The sequence below is a fragment of the Phasianus colchicus genome, chromosome 1, assembly GCF_987193195.1.
Source record: "Phasianus colchicus chromosome 1, bPhaCol1.hap1.1, whole genome shotgun sequence".
Taxonomy (NCBI): domain Eukaryota; kingdom Metazoa; phylum Chordata; class Aves; order Galliformes; family Phasianidae; genus Phasianus; species Phasianus colchicus.
Window position 1 is genome coordinate 174,220,848 of NC_143436.1, and position 16,239 is coordinate 174,237,086.

Sequence of the window (16,239 nt, forward strand, 5' to 3'; positions counted from 1 at the left end):
GATCTCTCAAGGTCCCTTTCAACCCCTACAATTCTGTGTTTCTATGGTTCAGTCATACAGAAAAGATTCTGTATTAAAGTATTATTAGTTAATCAAGGTGCTTTTTCCCCAGAGTGGGCAAAAATGTGGAAAAAAAATGTTTTATTTGACTTCAAAAGATGATATTTGGAAATGCAGGGGATGTAGAGTTCTTGACAAAACCCAATTGAAGTAGGCATTTCTCAGTGAAGAACAGAGCCCACAGCACATAAGAAAATAATTTCACTTCAGTGACGGTTTTTGCTTGAATGACTGGTTCTGCTCTACAGATTCCTTCACTTCACTGAGAGAGAAGTAGATATTGATCCTGCTTGCTGTTTCCTACTTACTTCACAACTACCCATGTCAATGCTTAGTCAGTGCTGCTCCAAGAGAGGAAGCGAAGGCTGCTCCTTGTATGGAGATAATTAAGCACAACTGAATATAGAAGTGGCCAGTGCTGTGGGTACAATTCAATCAAGCAGATCCATAGGGGTGGTTTTGATTTTCTTGTCACATCAAAGAAACCGTGCCCGGCAGAGAAAGATCTAACAAGTTACCAATGAAATAAGAATAAAGAAGAATACCTCCGAGCAAAAGCAAGAACAAGCACACGGTCACAGGGGCTAGTGTTACATTGGAAGTGTTATACAGTGCCATTAGAGCAGCGTGTTAATTTTTTCCTCATAAATTTCCCAGGTTCAGCCACCAGGGAAAGGCTTGCCTTCCCCCTCCCTTTGTTAAAGATATATCTATCTTGCTGAGTCTTGACAGCCCGATCATGTCAGCCGTCTGTAGTAGCAGAGTGTTTCAGCAAGGAGGGGGAGAAAAGGAAGAGGAAAAAAAAAAAAAAAAGAAAGGAAAAGAAAAAAAAAAGTGAAAACTGATGTGATCTACTCTGCTTCCTGTGGGCATATTTCACTACAGCAGATCCAGAGGGATGCTTTGTTGTTCTTGTCAGATCAAAGATAGAGGTAACAGAAGAAAATATAATGTGAAAAATAAAACCCAGAAATGAGAGTAACTGAAATGCACTGTAAGACTATTGCATGATTATGACTTTTCAACTTATTTAAATATCAATTCACCACCAAAGAAATAAATATTGCATAGGCCATATGTTCTGTTAGCTGCCAGCAAAACTGTACTCTTAGGACAGCAACTGACTGTCAAATACTGACAACTGTAATAATTTCTCAATTTGCTCAGGTATTTTGAGTTTCAGAACAGGTTCAGAATAAATATCTGAGCCCAGTAACTTTCCACTGTCTCGCCTCCCTTTCTTGTGTTCAAAGAATATGTAGATGTGGTACTAAAGAACAAAGTTGAGTGGGCAATATCGGTGGTAGATGTGCTGTTGGATTAGATGACCCCAGAGGTCTTTTCCAACCTTAATGATTCCATGATTCTATGATTCTCAACACACTGAAGGGATGCAAGCTTCTGCTGAAGATGCAGCATACTGGCAGGATAGTCCCCATGATGTGCAGCTTAGCTGCATTTGTAGCTCACATTGAATATAAAGAAGTCAAGAAGTTAACCTACAGCACAGTGCAAAAAACAACTGTGTAAGATAATTTTTAACTTTACCTTTTCAAATAGTTCTAATCACAAACAAATTGAATGTGAAATAAAGAGTGATCTGACAGTATTTTAAAGAAATAAACCGAAAGCCTGAAATATTATGAGGTTATGCTTTTGGAAATGCATGGGATCAATCCACTATATACTACCTGAACAATATTTTGAGTTTGATCTATAATTTCAGCTCTTTTATTGCATTTCCTAATGGCAAGGATAACTATTCTGTTTCTTTCCAGCCACAACACTGTCATGCAGAAACAAGTTCCTAACTTGAAAAAAACCACAACTCTATTGATTTCTGATTATTCAGATTTCAAGGTGTTCAGATGTTGGTATCTGTAAAAATCTCAACAGGTATTTCAACTTGGACAAGCAGCAATTGAGAGAAGGGAAAAAAAAAAAGGGGATTGGGTCACAGCAGGAAGTAGGGGTCCTGAAAGCTGTAGATATCTGGGGAGGGTATTGGGATATTGTAGATATTGGGAGAGGAGAATATATATTTTCCTAATGAAATAACACAAAACCAATAATGCAAACTACACTGCAGATACTGTTCGTTACACATTAGCATTCTGAGCATCAGCCCTCTGAAGTCAGCTGAATCTGTCCGGTGGAAATGATTTGGATTATGATGTATACTAACAGTAAAGACGATTCCAAATAACATCTAATGTCCAATATAACTACTGTTTACATATTAAAAAGAGATACAGGCTTTGTACCAGTGATGTTCTGTCATGTTTCTCCACAGGAGAAGGCTGTCATAGTAAAGTTCATTATCAATTACTGCTTTACAAGTACAAGATGAGTTAAGCTGTCATAATTTTCTCAGCTAGAGATCCTGTGCTGTCAAAGAACGTCAACTTTTAATCTGACAAAAGGAAGAAAATTATCTGTTATTCTGACCTCTAATTTCTTGACATTTTAATGCTGTAATTGCTGTGGTTAGTGCTGCAACCATGATTTCACCTGTCAAGCAAGAATGAGTCAATATCCTTAAGCTGTTCTTCAAGTTTCAGCCTCCTCCTCACTGCTTTTACTTTAAAAAAGTAAAAATAAAATGTAAGAGGTTGTAATGAAAAAAATGTATTCCACAACACATTTTTCCTCCTCCTTATTATAATATGTAAACAATTATGCACTGTGCAGAATAGCAGAAGCTACCATAACTGACAAAATAAGAGAATTTTCCAAATTCTAATCATAAAATACCTAAACAACGAAATTCAGTTTTATATGTCCTGTGGAGCATTTAAGTCCAGATTTTCATTTTGTTCTCATTTTCTTTTTCTTTCTTTTTCTTTTTTTTTTTTTTTTTCCTTTCCCAGTGGTATCAGAAAATCACAAAGTTGTCTGAAAAATCAAAATCAGTATGTCACAATGAAATCAGTTTATTTTACCCATCAAGTGCAGATCTTAACTTCCCAAAGAGTTTTTAGAGGGACAAACATATGAGATTTCAGGGACTTCAGTAACATAAAGTTTAATGCTATCCCACCATTCTGGTTTCATCCAGAATGGCCAAGAAGGAAAACAGCACAGGATGGACACGTTAGAGTGTCAAACACTGAAGAGTTCTTTCAGGGCTCCTGCATGCACTTGAGAAAGATGTAGCTGATGGCAGGAATCACAGAATCATAGAATGGCTTGGGCTGGAAGGGACCTCAAGGATCATCAAGCTCCAGCCTCCAACAACCCCAATATCTAATACTAGACCAGGCTTCCCATTGCTCCATCCAACCTGGCCTTGAACACCTCCAGGCACAGGGCATCCACAACCTCTCTGGGCAGCCTGTTCCAGCACCTCACCACTTCTTTGTAAAGAATTTCCCTCTGATATCAAACCTAAACGTTAACTTAAATGTCAACTTAAAACCATTTCCCCTTGTCCTGCCATTATCTACCCTTGTAAAGGGTTGGCTCCCCTCCTGTTTGTAGGCCCTTTAGGGACTGAAAGGCTGCAGTGAGGTCACCCTGCAGCCTTTTCTTCTCTAGGCTGAACAAACCCAGCTCCCTCAACCTGGGTTAAGCCACATCATCTTTGACTACATTTTAATTCCAACCAAATGGAGACTGAAGTAACCTCTTCTCCATTCTGCAGTGGATGTGAGGTGCTTAAGAAAATGGTGGAAGCAAAAACGCCAAAGGAGAATTTGAGTAGGTCACTGGGATCTGCCTTTTTAAATTATGCCTTTCAATCAGGTCAGACCTCAGTGTGACTATTTGGAGCCTCATCTCACTAGAAAGGTTCTGCAGGGATTCAGCTCCACACACTGTTAGCTATGGACAGTTTGAAGATGCTACTGCCCTATCCATGGACATTGGTCTGATAATGGCTGCTGCCAATCAATGTGCATTTATGTGCTTTTTTAACTGTCATTTATTCAGTACATTCACTATCTTTGTGCCAAAGCAAGGAAATGTTCCCATTTATTCAGAAAATAAATACCAAATGAGCTTGTATGCTGAGATATGAATTTTCTTGGATAACTGCAAAACTCCATTGATTTTAAATGGTCATGCTTCCATGTTAAGACACCAGACGCCACCACCTACCATTATAAAATGCATTAAATAACTGTTATCATTACTTGCATAGAGTCTAATGTATCTGTCTTTACACTTCAGGCTTTTAAAGAACTTTTTGCTTTTAATTTATTTTCTGGAATATCTGGTAAAAACAGGAATAAAATAAGGAAAAAAATGTAGAAAATGTAGAAAAAACAATATATAGAGCCTTGCAAAATAAACATGACATCTACTAGATCATCAAAATGTCAAATGCTTTGTTATGAAGAATGTCTCCTACTTTCATAAACAGATATTTATTTTTTCAAGATATTTTGTCTTTGTCTTTTCACTACTAGCAATGTATTTTCTTTGCTAATCTTCATTGTGGCAATAAGGATGAAGTTGTGCTTTCAGTTGTTTACTTGGCGTAAATAAAAGCTTAAGAAGAGGTTTATGCACTGCTGACTGAGAGGGCATGGGTTAGATGTACAAGTGAGTGAACAAAAACATTTCCACGAATTTCTTGAAATTTCTGATGACAAGTTATGCATGTAAGCAGAGCCACAGGAGAGATGAAGAGCCTCATCATGTCATAAGATGTTAAATAAGGTGCAGAGACAGACAGATAGACTTCAATCCTACAAGCTGCCCTGTGGGAGCAGATCTTTTAAAGTCAAGACATCGAAGTCTGCCCATGTAAATCAGGACCTTAAACTATGCTAATCCCTTGCATTCATGGTGCTTGACACCTGTTTTATGCTTTAAAAACCATTGCTCCTTTGTTTTTGCAGTTTTCTACTTTTTTGCCTCTTGTCATCATCAAAGTTTCAAATGCAGAAGATGATTTTGTACACATTAGCAACAAATATTTGATATCAATACAATTTTGTCCATTTGTAAAACCAATCAAATACTGTGTACAAAATATAAGCTTTCCAGTACATGAGGTGAAAATCCAGCTATAGCAACATTAGAAACCAAATGTTTTTTTCAGTTCTGCTCCTGAAAAAGCACCAAATGTAGAAAGAAACAACTCACTACTAGAAAGCAACATGACAAAACCCAGAATTATACTGAATTGAATTGCTTTCTATAACATACTTCCCTCTGAAATCTGTAGATTTCAGAGCAATTCCAAGATGTAAAAACAAACAAACAATAACACATCGGCTGGCAATGTATAAATTATTACTATTTTGCATACAGCAGATGGTAGCTATCTGGGGGAATGGAAGATTGTGTGTACAGCTTCATCACAGCGGTACTCATCTAGCAGCTGTTGCTTCTTCACACTTTCCACCTAATTTCAATTGTCTTATCCAACGATTGGATGATATTGGAGAAATAATGATTCAAATTAACCATCTTACTAAAAACAAATACAGAAATTGGAAGAAAACATATATCAAGGTAAGTAGTACTTTTTTTTTCTTAAGATTTCCTGATAATGCCATTTCAGATGCACACTCCATATACATACATATATTATGCACAAACATACAAACATAAATGTTTATATGCACAATAGCAAACATTTTCTATGTTGGCATCATTTTGATTATGATTTATATGATTAACACAAAAGTAATCTGAATTATTTCTGTTGTCCATCTAGCAAGCGTTTTCATATCCATAAACATTTTTCCCACATTATCTGGTTGAAAAATTTAGATTTTTTCCTCTGATTTAGCTTTTCAGTTCTAGTAAGTGAACTAACTAAAAGTAATTAATTATAAAAAGTTTCAGAATTTAAATTATAGAATGTACATTATGTTACGATTTTCCATATCACAAGAGGCTATAAAATATGAGTATATTAGTGAATCCAAGCAAAGAAAACACCTTGGGACATCTGTTTCATCACTAGCTAATTAATTCTTGCTTCTGAAGGGTTAAAATTCTGAATCATACCCTACAATTTTTGGCAGCAGTGAAAGATGGAAAAAATACCATTTCTTTGAGATGACAGCAGTCTTTAGAATGAAATAGCATAAACACCTACCTCCCTGAGGACAGGATCAGTGATACTGTCCAGGTTCACAGAGCCTTCATATGTTAGGTAGTGGAAAACATTGAGTGCGCGCACTGCTTCTGGTCCCCGTTGCTTGTATCCAAATATAAGGTCAATCCACTGATGAAGTTGACATGACACAAATTCACTTTCCAGGGCCTGCAAGTGAAGTTCAGAGTAAGGAAGTAAATTTCATCTTGCACTTTTGTGCTTAAATTACGTCTTACCATCTCCTATTAACTGAGGAATCATTACATTTTCTGTTCAGGCTTATTCAATTCATTTGAAATCTTTCAAATATTAAAAAACAGAATTATATTGTGGGAAAAAAAAAAAAAAAAGAACACCTAAAAAGACATTTTTCTTTCATTCAGCTTTATATCAAAGTATTTTTCTTTTCAGCCACTGACTTTCTCTTAGTTGCAAGAGCTTAATAATTAATTTGGGCTTGTCAAATAAGTTAGATAATTCGTCAAGAGAAACTGAAAAAAGTGAGAAAACAATTTCATAAACCTGATATTCCTCCACATTTTTCTGACTAGTTATAATTAGCCTTAAATCTTAAGAGGGAAACTTGACGATTACAAAGCTGTATTGACAAAATCAGGTTCTCAACCAACCCTCTGTGTGAATTTTCACTTATTTCTCACAGGAAAAGATTCTTTTTCACATTCATTTCTGACACGAGAATGGTCCACCAGGGAAAATACAGGGCATTACTAGTTTAGAAATGTGTTCAAGGATTGTTATCCTGTTGCTTAGCATATGGAATGGGACTAATGCTAGAAAGAGGGAATAATGGCAATATTATTATTATACAGCCACTGTGCCTGTATCAAACTATTTGCATCCTTAGTAGATATCAGTGCCTGAAATGGAACTTTCAAAGCCTGAAGGCATTACATAGCTCCTCCTTATCCCTTCACCAAGCTGACTCAGAAGGTACGTCAGATACTCTAATTCTGATTCCCAATGCTACCTTTAGAGAAGGCCTAAGATAAACAGGAACTGGTACTAAAATGAAGATTCTTGTTCCACTAACAATATTTCTATACGCACCCTTGCCCAAGTTACATCAGAATCGTGCTTTAGTACAGTACTATGTACCTAGTTCTCGTTGATCAGAGTAGATTTGGCTCACTTCTTAGATCTGAGCGCTAACTTCCAATTAGCTTATTTGAAGAAAACTGATATTGAAATCACAGAATGCTTGAGGTTTTCAGGAACCTCTGGATGCCAATTTGTTCAGCCCCCACCCCAGCAGAGACATTCAGAGCAGGGTGCCAAGGGCCGTGTCAAGGAGCCTCTGGGTAGCCTGTGCCAGTGCTCCATCACTGCACAGCACAGAACTGCTCCTGGTTTTCAGAGGAAACCTCCTGTGCTTCAGTTTGTGCCCATGGCTTCTTGTCCTAGCCCGGGGCACCATTAGACAAGAGCCTGGCTCTGTCTGAAGAAAAGAATACCAGCCTTAATACAATTTATTATGTAAACATCTATGTCAAGCTTACTGTCTTTCATCTGCACACAGGCAGAGCTGACAGCAATCTGTTATGTAATGTTATCTAGCACTTTTAATTTTTAAAGATTATGTTTTGTTGGTGTTTGCTGTTTGCTTGTTTTGTGTTGTTTTTTTTCTCTTGAGTAATCCTAATTCCTTCATTCAGGCCAACATTCCCCAGTGCTTCACATATAAGAGGAACTCTACGTCATGATGGAAAACCAGACCCTTCTCTGACAAAATCAGTGAACACTATTTCTGAGGAAAATGGATGGGAAGGCTCAGACTTCATAGCTGACATGGAGCTCAGTTTTCAGGGGCTGAAGTTTGGGATTCTACAAGAACCTACCAACAAATGTTGCAGAGAATTGTATAAAAATGTGTTACTCCCTTTCCAAAATCAAAGGCCATCACATGCAAATTTTGCCTAATCATATTAAAATACATTAGTAATAAACTACTTGATTTCAAAGTGTGTCTCTAAATAAATAAGTAATGTCAGATCCATAATTATATTGTCTTGCATGGGTGCAGCATATAGTCAGTAACTGCATGACCTTTTCATAGATCTTTTACCTTATTCAGCTTGAAGGATGTTAGCATACAAGGACAAAATTAAGTATGCTACCATAATCATTTCCTAACTTTCCAGTGGTCAATTTTTAATGTTCCTTTGTATGCAAGAAAATTTAGAGCAGGATTTTAAGCCTGCTGCCTTTCCAGTATCCATCTCTGACCAACTTAGAATGAGCAGACCAACAGTTCTCTTTCTCCTCCAAACTCTGCATTTTGTACGGTTGGCTTGTGGCCATTTATTAAAAAGGAGATTATGAAATGAAATGTTAGGTGCTTGCAGTGGACAAAAATAGTATTTTTATTTCTCGAGTATGCAAATAACATTTCAGATAAATGATGGAATTTTGAGTTAGAAGCACACTATTTAAAGGTTGGACAGTAAATCTGAAATAAAATAAAAATAAATAAATAAATAAATAAATAAGCTTGGGTCAAATCAGCATATTTCACCCATTATCTTCTAAAACATCCTCTCCCCCATGGTAGCAGAATTGAACACTTATGTTACGTTTCCCTGAGGCAGTTTCAACTTGCATGACCAGCCGCTGCTCAACAGCTTGTCATTCCAGAGAAGGTCTCAGTGACCCTGGCAGGTATGAAGAACTTGTATTTCACAAGGATGATCTGCTCTTTAATAACTTTCTACACAAATGAACTGGTTTTCCACGGCAACATGTCCTGTCCCCTGGCTGCAACACTTTAAGCAGATTTATTGTACTATCTTAAGAGCTCTAAAGCTTCTTTAAAGGTCTGTATGCTTAAATGGGAAATACGTAAGAGACAAATTTAGTAATGTGGAGCTATACTTTTCTCAATTGCACACAAAAGTGGAAGCCCAATGGGTTACTGCCAGGGAGACTGTGAGGATGCTGGTGTGGCAAGGACAATACCTGCCAGGCGCTGTGTGGTGGACAACTGCTGTGGCAGGGATTTTGGCACAGGCACCTGCAGAACCTTCTCCCTAATTTGCACTAATGCACAAGCTGCTCCCCTTCCATGAAAGTCCCTCCTGAAAATTTATGAGTGCATCACTGTCAGCTGTACATGGTTTGGTTTTTCATGAATATGCAATGCTTGGTAGGGGGTAGGGTGAGAGAATTTTCTGTGTAAATATAATTTGTAGGTACAGGAGTAACAACATGCAGAAAAAGACAAACATTTCTTTAAGGTAAGTAGGTGATGGCCATACATAAGACAGTATTCAAGAAGATTGTGGCTTTAAAACATACTGGAGGTATTAATAACAATTATCACCTATTTAATTATATGTTCTCTTGGACACCAAGTTGAACATGAGCCAGTAATGTGCCCTTGTTGCTAAGTAGGCTAATGGTATTCCTGGCTATATTAGGCAAAGTATCACCAGCAGGTGGAGGGAGATGATCCTTCCTCTACTCAGTGTTGGTGAGGCCACACTTGGAATACTGGGTCCAGTTCTGCCCCCCCTAGTACAAGAGTGGATATACATGGATATACTGGAGAGAGTCCAATAAAGGGCCACAAATACGCTGAAGAGACTGGAGACTCTCCCATATGAGAAGAAGCTGGGAGAGATGGGACTGTTCTTCTTGGAGAAGTGAAGACTCAGGAAGATCTCCTCAGTGTCCACAAATACCTAAAAAAAAAGGGGGGAGGGGAGGGGAAGGGGAGCAAGAGGATGGCATCAGGCTCTGTCCAGTGGTGCCCAGGGACCAGAGGCCATAGGCACAAACTGGAGCACAAGAATTTCCCTTTGAACACTGGGAGAGCTTCTCCCAGGTGTTGAAGCAGTGGCACAGGCTCCCCAGAGGCTGAGGAGTATCCTTCTTGGGGATCTTCCTGGACGTGGCCCTGGGCACCTTGCTCTAGCTGTCCCTGCTGGAACAGGAACTGACAAGATGGTATCCAGAGGTCCTTGCAAATTCAGCTGTCTTGGAATGCTTTCTGGTAGTTTTGTATGGAGCTTGGAGTTGGGGTCAATGATCCTGGTGGGTGTCTTCCAAATCTGGATATTCTGTCATATTATTCTATTCTGTTATTCTGTCATTATTATTCTACATATTATGTAGAAGTAAAATGAAACAGAAATGAGGTAACACCCAGCTTGTTATGTATTACAATTAATAATAAAGAACTCTCTAGAGAGAGAAAGATAAATATTTTGAAGTAAAGGAATTGTGTTTTTTCTGTGTTTGCATGCAAGCATATGCACACATGTTCCACAGAATGAGAATCAGACCTGTAACTGTTGTAAAATATAAATAGAAATTAGTAAGTTGATCTTTATGCATAAACTAAGTGAGATTAATACTAGCAAGTTACTGCTTAGTGGAATTGAGTTCTATATCTACTTCCAATTTAAATTTGGGGGAAATAGAAGAATTTCATATGTCACTCCTCAGTACAATTTTTAACTAGAACACTTGAATCGTAGAATCACAGAATGGCCTGGGTTGTAAAGGACCACAGTGACCATTTAGTTTCAACCTCCTGCTATGTGCAGGGTCGCCAACCACCAGACCAGGCTGCCCAGAGCCACATCCAGCCTGGCCTTGAATCTCTTAAATTCTGAGCTTTCTGAAGGATGAAGGTAGCACACTTTCATCCTAATTTGGAGTAAGAATTATGTGTTGCAGAGATTCCAATTGGAGACACTGGTTTTTATTTTAATGCAAAACGTATGTTGTGCAAAGTATCAGGAGTTCTAACACCTTTCTAACACACAGCCATTTTGCCTTAATCAGTGTTTGGTGGGGTTTTTTTGTGCATGTCTGGAGAATAGAAAAGCTCTGAATATGCAGATTATCTCAGCTTAATATTTCATTTACTGTTTCAGCATTTCTTGTACCATTTAAGGCGGTAAAATCTTTGACTCTTGCTGCACAATAAAAAAGAAATGCTGATATCTAGAATTAGTTCTGTTTGTTTAATCAAATTAATTTTTTTATAAAAGTGAAACAAATGTATCGTGCATATTTGGGCTACTCTAGGGATGTTTGTGCAGGAACTGATACTTTATGTGAGCAGCTTCAATACGTAAATAGATTCTTCAGTGATAAAAAAAACAACCAAAAAAACCCAATAAGAAAAACCCAGTGTTGTTTCCCAGTTAGACTGAAACACCTGTGAGCTGAATGTGTTTAACTGAAAACATTGGCAAGGCACAAAAAAATCAAACATGCTACTACTGATGAAATAATACAAAATCTTAATACAAAATCTTACATACTGCCTATCTGCTAAGACTGGAATGCCAACTGCTGCTGAATGGTGAGCAAAAACGATAAATCTCTCTGATCCTTGCAGCACAGAGATTTCATAATAGATGTATCTAATGACCATTGAAAAAGCTTTTTAATTATGAAATACTATGCATGCTTCTGAATAGCCAGAGAACTGTACAAAAATGCAATTGGCAGCAGAAGAGTTTAAATAAATCATTTCAAAGACAGAAGGAGAATTCAATCTTAGTAACAGCTATGTAATAGGAACAAAATATGTATAAGAAAAACAGGACACCATTCAGGCTTTCAAAAAATATAATTTGCAGTGAACGCATTTTACTCAACACTGTAATTTGCAATTTAATATGTGTCTAAGCCATAATGAAAATATCATTATAATTAACTTTGAATTACACAATATTGCATCTTTTGTTTCCAAATTAAAGACTGGTTATTTAAAAAGCTCTGCTTCAGTGTTTAGCAGTGGTGTTTCCTGCCTTGATTTAACATGCTTGACTTACTGCCTGAATATGCTCTATTTCTGGCTCTCAGGACTGCTCAAAGTCTGTGGGGATTGAGAGACTGAGCAGGACTACAGATGCACATCTGTGGAAGGTTTTATGCGTGGGTTTTTTTTCCTGGTAAACTGGGAGATTATGATTGATGAGCCTAGCATTAGGGTAATGTTATCAGGGACACTTTCTGCCTCCGTCCTTTGTGCCATCACCGAGGTCAGACCATAATCATGTTAGCATTGAACATAGTGCTTTATTAATGTTTCATGAGTAAGTCCATAGTAATCAGTCTAGCTTTGTATGGATAAATAAAACTGCTGCAACAATCCCTGATGTATACACTGAGACTTCAGAACCTGCTGTAATAGATCTTAAAATAACAGGACTGAGAGCCTTTTCCAGTGTTTATAGTATGTCTAATTTTCCAAAGTTTAAAGCAATCTTTTTTGATGGGAAATCATTTTTACTTCCATTTCTGTATTTGGTTAGAAACGTGTAACACCTGATTGAACTATCAAATGAAACAACCTAAGCTTGTCAGCCCTTTATTAATTAGAACAGAATTTTAGTAAGTCTTGTTAACCAACTGGTTAAACTACATCTTTTTATATCACTGTGTCTCTGTGGAGTTTGCTAAGCTCTTCTCTGCTTGCCCTTGTAAGCTGTTATTGAAAGAAAATATTTACTTTCGTAAATGGGCAAGTTGGCTTCATAAAAAGATTTGTATTTATCTCCATGCAAAACTACACATAATATATGTGTATATGCTGGTAGCAATCAAAAAAAAAAAAAAGTATGATTAAATGAAAATATTGTCAGCTAGGAAAAAATAAGTTTCCACTCTATGTGACGCATGGTACCACATCAGATTCTATTCACTGAAATGAAATGACTTCCACTGACTTCATTAGACAAAGGATCAGGATAACGCTTACTTGAAATGTTCTTCAATTTTCTGTGGCCATCCTGTACACCTGCTCTCAGCTTGCTTTGCAAACCTCATGCAGAAATCCAAGACTTGCACAAGCTTGCTGTGTTTTACACGTCAGCACCAAAGCGGGGCTACTTTTTTTCTGGAGATGGATTCTTGTGTAACAGCCAGAGCTTGGCCTGGGAATGACCTAACTGAATAATACATCTGCTGACCAGCTCAGAACACGGCTCTGACATCAGGTAGGGAATGTCAGACTTTCCAATTCTATTTGTTCCCTGCGTTGACCTGTCTGTTTCTAGTGACCAAAATGAAAGTGTAGGGGCTGTTTGCCCTATGACCTAATAAACCCTATGTGGAGGTTTTCCTGAAATATATTACCTGTTTTATCTTTCAAAAAAAAAAAAAAAAATTCTGTGACTTCTTTCTGTACTTACTTTACACATTTTCATTGACTTCAGCTACTTGCTACTTTATGAAGTAGCACTTAAAACACTATTTTAACATCCCAAATTTCTTCATGTTGCTTCTAGCCTCTGAACTGCTCCCAAATGCAAATACTTTATTTGTCTTCTAGTCACCCAGAAGTGAATCTAATATTCCAGGTGCAGTCTCAAAAGAACCACAGGCAGGTACAACAGTATGCATCTGATGTGATGCAACAACTCTCCATAGATGGCATCCAAATCCACTGATGCTATATAGAACCATGCTATATATGATATAGAGCTATATCTGATCTAATTGCTGCTCATTATCACCCCTCCCTCATTGCTGCTCCCCTTCAGTACTATTTTTGTTTACAGACTTCTGCTTCCCATTGAATATCTTTATTTTTTTCCTTTGAAGGTTATTTTCAGTGTGCTTTCTGCATCTAATTCAAATAAATCTATGCATCTTTCTCTTGTTTTCTAAGCCATTCCTCACTTTGTTATCATTTGCAAATTTCATCAGGCTGCTCACTTCAAGACAGTATGTATCTGTGTAGAACTGAACTTCGACCGGTGATCGTGCTCCTGCTAAAAGGAAATGTCGGGAAGAAGGAAGGCAATGCAGAAAATGCCTCCAGGTAGAACTGTATAACAGCAGCACAGTGCTCACATGGGGTACAGGAGTGGAAGGCAGAATAGGAAGAATGTGATACAAAAAGGAGATCATTTGTGGTTTTCGAAATTGGCAAAGTACTCTATTAGTTGAAGCGGAGAATCTTAACACCATCTCATCCCATTTACAGCAATCTGAGCATACGACATATAGAAACAGTCATTAGTGCTGCTACGGTTTAATATTTAAGAGCATTTCCAGCTTTTATTTACCAGTCTTCATTGAAAGAATAGTCATGAAGGGGGATAGTCTTGTACTTCAAGTACATGCAAGCAGCTGTTTTCTTCAACAGCTGCTAATATCTCAGAACAAAATTTTTTATAGAGAGCTCCTATGCTATTTTCTAGAAAGCAGAAACAAACTAAAGTTGAAGACTTTCTTCAAGTGATCTCTTAGCACATAGATCTCTTTATCCTCATCTTTGCGGAAAGGGAAAAACACAATTTAGGACAGAAAAAAAGGAGCATCCTCTATAAAATTTCACCAAAGGGAATCATCAATATACATCTCTCATTTTATTCCCCAATAGATGATAGCTTGTTTACCCTTTGCCACTAAGGTATTGAGCTTCTGTTCTTAGAGATGTCAAAACCAAATTGCTGATCAACTTCAGTAAGGTTACCCCTGGGCCCAGTTCAGGTTTCACCACAACCACAATCCAAAAAGAGGGTTCTGTGCAGTGACATGGGCACCCTGGAGATGCTCACCTGTGACTGCACACTTGAGAATGGAAATGGAGGGTAATGATCCTTTCAGTTCACCTTTCCCCCCCCCTTTTTTGTGGTAAAACTGCATTTGAATTTATTGCTAGCAGCTGTGACAATTGCTTGTTTTTAGAAAGCATGTTACATTATACACAGCTATAAATGAAAGCAGCCAAGAATAAGAAGGGAAATGTTTTTCAGTTTCATCCTGCCCATTATGGACTATTCCTTGGAACACATTTCTCATGCTTTGTTTAGTACATTTCATATATGAAGTGATGAGGTTGCCATCACTTCCTTAGGAGACTGTTGTACATATGTCAAATCATTTACTGTTCCACACAGCCACTTCTAAATCACAGGAATAAGTTTGTTTTTATAATATTCCTCTATTCTTTTGAACTTCATACAGCTATTTTTCCATCAGCCCCTGAAGAACAATTTTCTTTAAATACACATTTCTTGAAATTAAATTGCCAAACTGATCATAAGAAAAATAACACTGCTAGACATACAGTGCTACAACAAAAGCCCTGTAGGGAATAATGCAAAAACTGAATGGCTCTGCAACTGTATGGGAACCCACAGATTCAAAAGCTATATAAACAACATAGACAAGACACATTTTGAGAAAGATCTATTTCCAAAAGACAACCATAAATTGAACTATTGCCATTATATCAGAATATTTCATTTTATCCTTAAAATGAATATAAACAAACATTTTAATTCTATCATTAACAGAGATAATTATTTATAACATTAAAGCAAGAAAAAAACCACAACAAATTACTGATATAGATAAGTGTTTTTCATGCTTAAATCTAGTGGACTTCATGGTAATTTACATCAAATCATTTCTTTCACAAAAAGTCTACAGAGACTGCAGTTATTGGCTAATGTTCATACTTCTGTACTTCCAGCTCATCTCTGAATGGGAATTACATGGCTTGAGAAAGGAATGTAACATTTCTTGCAACACACCAGCACTTACAACAACTTTCGAATTTTTCATTTAAAAGCTGGTAAAGAGAAACAGATTTAAATTTTTCAGGCTGTCCTGCATCATCCAACTTATGCCTATCTGATGCCTTCCCATGAATAATTGAATAATCTCATGGAATCTCATGCTTTCTCAAAAATAATTGAATTTTGTTGAAAAATATCCTTTCTTTCAAATAACAGAGAATGCAAATTTTCCCTCACTTTCTATTTCATTTATTTAAGCCTAACTCTAAAGAGATGAAAATTAAAATTAAAATTAAAAAGAAATTAAAGTGCTACTTACCATCCTGTTAATACGGACAAAGTCTTCAGGCTTCTTGGCCCAAGGTGGGAGCTCAACATCATTCACAACAACTTCATCTTCTCTGATTCCTAGATTATAGCCATTACTGTTGACAAACATCTCTGGTAGATAGTAAAACTCTGGAATTAATTCCTAGGAGGGAGAAAACACACAGTAAGACTACATCATACAGCAATGCTGGATGGTGCTGATGGAATCATGTGCTATTGCAGTATCCATGAAAGCACTCTTGTTTCAATTTTGTTTCTGCGCATATACTTAAGATTTTTTATAAT

The 16,239-nt window shown here is 37.2% G+C and overlaps 1 protein-coding gene across 5 annotated transcripts in view; it reads right to left on the minus strand.

The window, feature by feature from the left end:
* Positions 1-16,239, minus strand: part of NBEA (neurobeachin) — a 472,765-nt gene that overhangs the window by 42,775 nt on the left and 413,751 nt on the right. For all 5 annotated transcript variants that reach the window (XM_090133132.1, XM_090133143.1, XM_090133133.1 and 2 more), the window contains 2 exons: positions 15,944-16,096; positions 6,116-6,283 (listed from right to left, as the gene is read on the minus strand). In XM_090133132.1, the coding sequence (XP_089989258.1) occupies positions 6,116-6,283; positions 15,944-16,096 (321 nt within the window). The remainder of the gene's footprint in view (positions 1-6,115; positions 6,284-15,943; positions 16,097-16,239) is intronic.